An 8,850-nucleotide genomic window follows, 5' to 3' on the forward strand; every position below is an offset into this window, starting at 1 on the left:
CGGGCCGCCGCCGCCGGGCACGGCGCGGCCCCGAGCGCTCCCCCCGCGCCGCCCGGCCGTGCCCGCGCCTGGCCCGGCACAACGGGGCAGCCGCCCCGCCGAGGGGGGGAAGTGCCTTGGGTGCGGGAGGGGCTCGCCCCAGGTGGACGCGGAAAGGTGACATGGGAGTGCTGGGCTCCTGCGGGACCCGGCGGCCCGTGCCCCGGCTAGTGCCACCGCTGCTCGACGGGTGTCACTGCCGTGAAGCCCCTCGGCGTCCGAGCGACCCCGGGCTCCGCCTGGTGCGGAGCTGACGCGGTATTACCGGTGAGCCTCGCGGCCGGCTCTCCCCGCGCACCTGCCGGCCGGGCCTGGCGGAGTCGAGCCGGGGTCACCGGGTGCTCCCGTCCAGCGCAGAGGTGCGCGGCGACCGCCGCACTGCCGGTGGTGGGCGAGCGCAGCGTAGACAAAAAGGTACCACGAGCGGCCAGGGAGCGAACAGTCCTAGCACTGACGTCGCACCGCACCGTCTCCCTCCCGGGTTCCCTCCGCTTTGACGCTTTTTCGTTGCCTGGTCGGCTTGTGATTTGAGGAGGTCGTTGTTGTTTGGAGATTTTTTTAGATTCTGGTTTTGATTTTGGGCTGGTTGTTAAATATATGTAATTTTTTTTTCTTCTCCACAAGTGCGGCTTATTTCTACTTGCTGTAAAGGGCAAGAAATGATGGTTCTCCCGAAACCATTTCCCTTTGATCCTTGAGTCCGAGGGTGTTGTTCTTGGTATCCAGAGGCCAGCAGTGCGGGGAAGAAATTGCGACTCTAAAGACCCCTTTTAACTTCGTTCTTGAAGCAACCGGCCTCTTTCGAGAAAGCAAAACGAGGGGATGCGGGTCCTGCCCCCGCGTCCTGCCGGAGTCCCCCAGCCCAGCCACGGCCGACGAACCCTTGCCCTCTGCAGGCTCCCCGAGGCGGCCCGCACCCACCTCATACCCGGACCGAGGAAATCACTCCTTCTCGGCGAATTGTGAACTTCCGTATCCTCACTGGCCGGGAGAAGAAATGCTATTTATTTAGGCTGTCTGGGATTTAAAACAGAACATTTTCGAAGCAGGGATTTATGAAAAGAAACGAAAAATAGCCCCAGCGGCCGGCGGCAGCCGCGGGCTGCAACGTGCGCCATCCTCGGCTGCGCTGCCCTGTGAGGGGACATGGCCAAAACTTTCTCTGCCGACTCTTATTCCCCTCTTTGATTAGTTTTTTCTTACTGGACACTAAAGGGAGGAAAAAAATCCCCATGCAGCTTCTCTACCTCGGGCTTGAATTAACCTGCATAAACCTTACCTTTGAAAAATTTTCAAAGCTGTCCTTTAAGTGCCGTTTTCCCCGACATCTTTTTGTCCTTTTCCAATTCTAGTTCCAATTTCCAGTCCAGATTATACGATTAATTCCCCATACATGTGATTGAAATAACGCAAATAACAAGAGAATATTACAAATAAAAATGTAACCCAAAGCCGACATATGCAACCAGCCGCATTGCAACTATCGACGAACGTGAATAGAGCTCCCTAATCGAAGAGAGTTAGGGAGGCCCCATTTAGCAGTAAATTCCCCGGTAATAAATCGAAACTGCTTTCGAAACTATGTGTCTGTTCCAGGTAGGGACTGTGTGCTTAGTCACTGAGCATGGGGATGCCTCCGCAGAGCTTCTCTTCCCGAATCTGCCCTTAGGCGATTCAGTCGCAGTGAAAGGGCAGCGCCGAAACGCTGACGGTCCATAGGGCGACCCGACACGACGGCCACAAGCCCATTTGGACGTGAGCTCTATCTGCACCCACCCTTGGCGACATGGGCACCCACAAAAACCCACACTCTAGGTTTGGGGGTGTTATTTTAGATATTTAAGCCAGTCGGGCCGCCTATGTCACTCCAGCTGGGGCACGACGGGCAGCCGAGATGGACGGCGAGACGCAAGGAGCACGCAAATACCTGCGACCGGCAGTGGGACGGGGGGCGTCGAGCTGTTCTCGGAGGGAAAAGTCACCTTAGGTGACGCGGGGGGAGCGGGGGGCGTCCTGCCACTTTAAAGCCCAGTTGCTACCCAAACACAAGTAAACAGCGGGGCCGGCGGGGCGGGCCGGGGCCAGGGCCGGGGCCGGGGCGGCGGCCGGGGGCGGTCCCGTCCCGTCCCGTCGGGGCGGAGCGGCGCGGCCCCGAGCGCGGGGCTGTGCGCGCCGCGGGGTGGGCCGGCGGCGGCGGCGGGCGGGCGGGGACAGCGCTCCACGCCAGTCACCGCTGAAATGTGATGGACCGGGCAGGGGGCGGCTCAGACTCGCGCCGAGCCTCGCCGGGGTCGAAGGCGGGAGGCTGCGGGCGGGAGGCGGCGGTCTATGCCGGGGCCCCGGGACCGCCGCGGCCAGAGCTCCCAGCCGCCGCCCAGCCCTCCGCAACATGCCGGTCGCCGCCGGGCCCCGGCCCCGCTGAGCGCCCCCGCTGTGGATCTAATGTCTCCGTGAAGGTGCCGCGGCCGCCGCCTCAGCTTTGCCCCGGGAGGAGCAGCAGGCTGCGGTAGGTGAGTGGCTCCGGGGCCCGCCCTGCCCGCTGCCGTCGGCGGGAGCGGGGCGGCCGCCCCGAGAGCGGAGCGTGCGCTCAGCCGGGAGCGCGGGGCCGCCGGGTTTACTTTCAATTCGTAGCTCCGCGGGGGCTTGGGGTGCGGGTGTTCCCCCCTCCACGCCACTGGCGCTTTGGTGCGAGGCCAGGCGACGGCAGCCTCCCGGGATGCGCTCTCGATGTCCTTCACGCTAAACTCCTGGCAGGGAGCAGCCGGTCCGTGCATGGACTGCGAGCTAAGCCGCGGGTCGCACTGGAGAAATCTCGGCCGGGGGAAACACCTGGCTGCGCGGGTAGCGGCGGCCGCGGCTTCGGGTGAGGCCGTCGGAGAGCGGAGGCGAGCCGGTGCCCACCCGCTCCCTGGGTAGGACGGCAGCACCTTCGGGGCACGGTCCCGGCCCCGCCGCGGGAGAACGGGGAGCGCGGGCCGGACCAGCAGGTCGGCGGCAAGCAGGTAGAGAGGGCTGTCCTGGCACCGGGCTTAGTTTAATTAAGCTCTCTGAATGGAAAGGGAAAAGGAAGTGCCAAGGTTTAAGTAACATCCGTTTTTGGTTGACTTTCAACCCCTCCGCTCCAACACACCTTAATATAAATGGCCTTAAAATCGCGTTCGAAGGCGCTTTCTATTCTTTTTTGATACATTTTACTAAAGTTACCTCCAAATACAAATAGTAGCAGATGTACCGCCATTCAGACAGAAGTGTAGTTTTAGAAGTTTCTACCTTAAAATGAGGATTTCGTGTTTAGAATAGTTTTCTCGGAATTGGTTCTTGGACACCAAAACGAGCGTGGTGCAATGACACTCCCATACACAGCCACCAAACGCGGCTGTAACAGAGGGAGCTCTACCTCACAGAAACACTGCTCCTACCTCAGTCATAGCTCTCAGCCGGTGGCTCCGAAACCCAGCCTCAAACAACTGGGATGGAGGCAGGAGCCGCCGGAGCAGCCAGTGAAAAGTGATTTAATTGCTTCTGTTTTGGTTCCTCGCGGAAAGCGAATAGGAACTCACACTACGACATCTTTAAAAATAAGTCTCTATATATAACCACCCCCCCCCCCCACAATAAAACGAAAAGATCGCCATATATAATAGTATCGATAACTGTCCCCGGTGTCGATACAGTCACAAACGAGGAAAACTGGGCAGCAGCGGAGGAAGTTCCAGAGAGTCACGACTCGAGGCAAACGAAAATAGGAATAGGCAGCACTGCACTTCACACCCGACCTCCTTGCCACATTTCTTTCTCCCCAGTCGTCCAATTGTACGGTGCCACAAACGTAGAGGAAAGATATTTTAAGAAAAAAAATTGATAAGTGTCTTTCCAGCCGGAGTGCCCGCGGTGCCAGAGGAACGGCAGGAGCCGGGCGCTAGCGGCCCAGGAGGCAGGGACCGTGCTCATGGAGCGCGGGCTCTGCACTCGGAGAGTTTCCTTAAATTTTGTTGTTGTTTGGAGGGGGTGGTTTAGGATTTTTGCGGAGGGAGGTTCTCTTGTTTATTTTGGAAACTGCGCATTACCAGACCCTCCACACAAATCCCTTGAGGTGTTGGGTCACCCTCGGCCCTACCTCTTGTTTACAGGCCCAGAGAGACCCTGGCGTTTGCTTTGAACGCTTTCTTGGGTCGCGGCAGCCTCTTGGCTGCTGGAAGTGAACCCTCAACGAAAGCAAAAAAAAAAGGAAACAGCAGGGGCTTGCCCCCCCACGCCGATGTCCCCCTACCCTGCGGGGGGGGGAAGCGTCGCCCCGGGTCTGCCGAGGGGACCCCCTTGCGACGGGAGCAGCGGGCCCGGCGGTTTCGGTTGAATGGGCTGAGTGAAACCCTCTGACAGTCACACACCGCTCATTAGCTCACGGCCCCGCCGCTCCGGCGAAGCTCCCGGCCGAGGGACGCCCGAGGGGGTGCGGGGGGCTCGGCCGCACGGCTCCGTCCCGCCGGGGCTGCGGTCGCCCTTCTCGGCCCTGCGACGCGGAGGGAGCCGACTGCGGGGCAGCGCCGTTCCAGGCGGACCTCGGCGGGCCGGGGAGGCCTCCGGGCCGACCGCTGTTCTCGCCGCCGCTGGGGTGGCTGCTGTGCGGGGGGCTGGGTAGGTGTGCGTGCGGGATAGGGGCTCCTTTTCTCTCCTTCGGTTATCTTGATAAATGAGTTGTTGTTGAAGGAAGAAAAATAAGCAACGGAGCTAGGACGAACGCGGGGTTTATTCCCCCCCGCTCCGCCCCCCCCCCGGGCCTGACTCGGCTCTCCGTGAACACCCTGCTCTATCCCGGGGAGGCCCCAGCCAGGAGGGGTCGGGGTCGGGGCCTCAGCGCCCGCAGGAGGCCGGGCGGAGGGTGGGAGCGACGCCGGGGGCCAGGTCGGCGCGGGGGGCAGGAGGAAGGCGGCTCCGAGGTCCCCGCGGTGTGCGCTGCGGGGGAAGGTGGCTGGGCGACGGAAAGCGGAGAGGTTTCTTCCCTGGCCGCGTTTCCGTTCCGTCTGTATTTTTACTCGATTCGTTTAATTTGAATTTGCAGCGCCTTCGGTTGGCTCGGTGCTGGGTTTTCTCCTTTCTGTTTTAATTTGGGGTGGGTATTTTTGGACGCTATTTTTATTTATTTATTTCTTACGCTTTAGCTTCTCCGGTCGAAGCGATCGCACTGTGGGTCGGTGTCGGCCGCCGGTCCCGGCGGAGGACGGGAGCCTGTGCTGCGGCGGGGTACTGGGGCCGCGGAAAGGCAGCGCACCGGAGCCGTGCCTGGCCCTCCCTGGCTCCGCTGCTGCGCTCGCCTCGGCTAAGTAGCACCACGCTGCTCTCAGTAAAAGTCTCTCTCTCCTTCTTTCTCCCTCTTTCTTCCTAGGATTTCCTCCCGGTCTCAGAAGCCCATCAGAGGCATCAGCTGCTCCGCCGGCTTGCGCCCACCTCGGGAAGATGGGAAGCAAGGCTCTGCCAGCCCCCATCCCGCTGCACCCGTCCCTGCAACTCACTAACTACTCCTTCCTCCAGGCTGTGAACACCTTCCCCGCAGCTGTGGACCAGTTGCAAGGTCTGTACGGACTCAGCGCCGTGCAAACCATGCACATGAACCACTGGACATTGGGCTACCCCAATGTGCATGAAATCACCCGCTCTACCATCACGGAGATGGCGGCGCAGGGCTTGGTGGACTCTCGCTTCCCTTTCCCCGCGCTCCCCTTTGCCACGCACCTCTTCCACCCCAAGCAAGGGGCCATCGCCCACGTCCTCCCAGCATTGCACAAGGACAGGCCTCGCTTTGACTTTGCCAACCTGGCCGTGGCCGCCACGCAAGAGGACCCCCCCAAGGTGGGCGAGCTCGCCAAGCTGAGTCCCGGACTGGTCTCGCCCCTGTCGGGCATCAGCAAGCTGTCCCCGGACAGGAAACCTTCCCGCGGCCGCCTGCCCTCCAAGACGAAAAAGGAGTTCATTTGCAAGTTCTGCGGCAGGCACTTCACCAAGTCCTATAACCTTCTCATCCACGAGCGAACCCACACGGACGAGCGGCCTTACACCTGCGACATCTGCCACAAGGCTTTCCGGAGGCAAGACCACCTGCGGGACCACCGGTGAGGGACCACCACGACCGGGGTCGGGCAGCCGGGGTGGGGTGAGCCGCTCGAGGGGGATGATGAGACTCAGCGGCTCCAGGAGCCACGGAAACAGCACAGGAAAACCCCCCGGCTCAGATTCGGAGGCCACGGAGGGACCAGGGCAGCCGAAACTTGCGCTTTGCGTGGGAAGGGCACCCGCCTGAGGGAGAGCTAGAGGGGTGGTTCACAGCCGGAGATGAAGATCCCGGGGTTTTTGTGCTTCTGAGTCATGACCTGGGGGGGTGCAGGGAACAGGACGGGTCGCAGGTGGGCGCTTCCCTGCTGATCCCCCATCCATCTCCGCACGCTGCGGCCGGTGCTGAGAGGCGCCCGCGGCCGCAGAGCTGAGAATCCACTCCGCCTTCGGAGAAGGGCGGGCTCGGGTCCGGCCTGCAGCGCAGATGCTGTCCCGGTCTGGCACCAGAGAGTGCAGTCACGCTTCGATACGAATTATTGCAAATGTTTTGAACCGGCCAAGAAATTTAACCATACACAGAATAGTAATGGGGAAAGGAAGGAAGAGGAGGGTGAGGGCGTCTGGGAGAGGGGGTCGAGTTTGGGGAAGCGGAGTCTGGGGTCGCGGGGCCCATGCGCCTCCGGCAGCGCTGCTCACCCCACGGGTTGCCTTCCAGGTATATCCATTCCAAAGAGAAACCCTTCAAGTGCCAGGAGTGCGGGAAGGGCTTCTGCCAGTCCAGGACCCTGGCGGTCCACAAAACCCTACACATGCAGGTGAGCCCGCCCTTCCCAGGCCTCTCAACGCGTGTGCCGCCGGCGCTGTTCCGGCCCGGCCCGGTCCGGCTCGGCTCGGCTTGGCCCGCCGCGGGGCAGGGGCGGTGGCCACCGGGGGAACAGGGCTCTGGTGCGAAGGGGAGAGAGGAAAGTCCGGCACTGGACGGCCCCGTGAGTCCGCGGGGCAACAGCGGCCCTTAGTTACCTCCGCGGCCGCGGGAGACCCGCGGGTAAACGGCGCCCTTGGGAGACGGGCTTAAAGCCCGCGGGGACGCGGTTGGCGGAGGGGAGTGAGCCCCGGGTTCGGGTTCGTCCACGCCGCTGCTTCGAGGCGTTTTTCCTTGAGGGCTGCAGCCCTGCCCTGGCGGCGGCGGCAGGCGCGGGCAGCGGGGCGGCCCGGCGGCGGGATGCGGTGCGGTGCGGTGCGGAGGGACCGCCGTGGCGGCCGGGAGGGCAGCGGGAATCCCGGAGCGGGAGGGCGGTGCGGAGACTGTTTTCCGTGTGCCCCAGGGGCGCGGAACATCACGACTTGAGAACTATAAAATAAGGGTTTTGGGGCAGGATAGGGAGAGGTGGGCGGCCGCCCGGCCGCACGGGGCTCCTCTGGCTCGTGTCCTCCCCTGATATCTCAAGTTGTGCGTTGCGGTGAGAAAAAGTGCAGTAATACGTTAAACAAGGTGGTTTGTGAAGGATTAATCCTTTGCTTGCTTCAAATCTGAACAGGAATCTCCACACAAATGCCCCACATGTGGAAGAACCTTTAATCAAAGAAGTAACCTGAAAACTCACCTTCTTACCCATACAGACATCAAGCCCTACAACTGTGAGCAGTGCGGCAAAGTGTTCAGGCGAAACTGTGATCTACGGCGGCACAGTCTAACTCACACCCCGCGGCAGGACTTCTAGAGCAGCCAGGGACCCGCGCCCGCTCCGGCAGCTCCAACTTGCCCACTTTACTCAAGGAGTGTATTGTAGGAGCTCACAGACGCGCACACACACACACGGAGACACGCACGCAGACTCGGGGCCAAGCTTTCCTACCACATGTCTGCGAAACTCGTTTAGAGAGTGCGGACTGCAGGATCGGGCCCCTCTCCAACCCACACCCAAGCGTAAAGCTCATCTTGTAGATAATCGCGGCTCATTTTAGAGCTCTGTACAGAACGTGTTTTTTTTCTTTGTTTATTTGTTTTGTATCGTGTCAGATGCACATCGATAACAAATCGTGGAGGCAAAGTATCTCTTTAAAAAGTTATTTCAAAATAAAACCTTTTTTTTTTTTTTTTTTTTTTTCCAAATACCTCCCGCCTTCTTGTATTATTCTCTGAGCATTTGGGCTTTTTTTTTCCTGCTGTGTCAATGCAATGGCAAAGCATATTGAATAAATTTCCTAGCCGGGTAATTGTACTGTCACAACAATTTTGGTGATCGCTTTTGTTTGGTCTGTTCCACTGTCGCTGTTGTGTTATCTATTGTTAAGTAAAATGAAAGTGCCTTATTTGAGAGTTTATAGCTCTATTACTTAATAGTATGAATGTCTAAATATTAACTTCTGTACCTTTTTTTTCTAATTTTCCCGAACGATTTTTTTTAAAAGAAGAAAAACAAAGAAATATTTGCAAATAAACAGATCTTAGGAAATAATGCATAGAGCCGTTCTTACGCCAAAGCGGCTTATTAGTAACTTATTTGCAATCAGGCTGTATATTGTAAAAGTTATCCCTCTCACAGGGATTGCAGCAGGCAGCCTCCTGCCTGTAGACTTTGGACACGGGCAATTCACCCGCCTAGACAGGGACTTTATCCTGCAAAAGACAATTCTTTCCCGGCAGCTCTGGAAGCAAACAGCGAGGCGCCAATTCCGCCCTCCGCCCCGGGCTCATCCGCGGGCCCTGGCAGAGCTGCGGCACTGGGAGCAGGGATCCCCTCACTCTGTTCCTCTCCTTCA

General features: G+C 59.6%; 1 protein-coding gene across 3 annotated transcripts; it reads left to right on the forward strand.

Annotated features, from left to right (window-relative positions):
- Positions 1-2,350: 2,350 nt before the first annotated feature.
- Positions 2,351-8,400, forward strand: OSR2 (odd-skipped related transciption factor 2). 3 transcript variants are annotated; one of them, XM_053946219.1, is made up of 4 exons: positions 2,351-2,549; positions 5,423-6,146; positions 6,803-6,902; positions 7,626-8,400. In XM_053946219.1, the coding sequence occupies exons 2-4, from the start codon at positions 5,494-5,496 to the stop codon at positions 7,806-7,808; spliced, it is 936 nt and encodes a 311-aa protein (XP_053802194.1). In that variant the 5' UTR covers positions 2,351-2,549; positions 5,423-5,493; the 3' UTR covers positions 7,809-8,400. The 3 variants fall into 3 exon arrangements, with proteins under 3 accessions (XP_053802194.1, XP_053802186.1, XP_053802202.1); XM_053946211.1 differs by having other exon boundaries at positions 2,351-2,545; XM_053946227.1 differs by having other exon boundaries at positions 2,351-2,545; positions 7,708-8,400.
- The last annotated feature ends 450 nt before the right edge of the window (positions 8,401-8,850 follow it).

Source organism: Vidua chalybeata, chromosome 1 (assembly GCF_026979565.1).
Source record: "Vidua chalybeata isolate OUT-0048 chromosome 1, bVidCha1 merged haplotype, whole genome shotgun sequence".
Classification (NCBI taxonomy): Eukaryota; Metazoa; Chordata; class Aves; order Passeriformes; family Viduidae; genus Vidua; species Vidua chalybeata.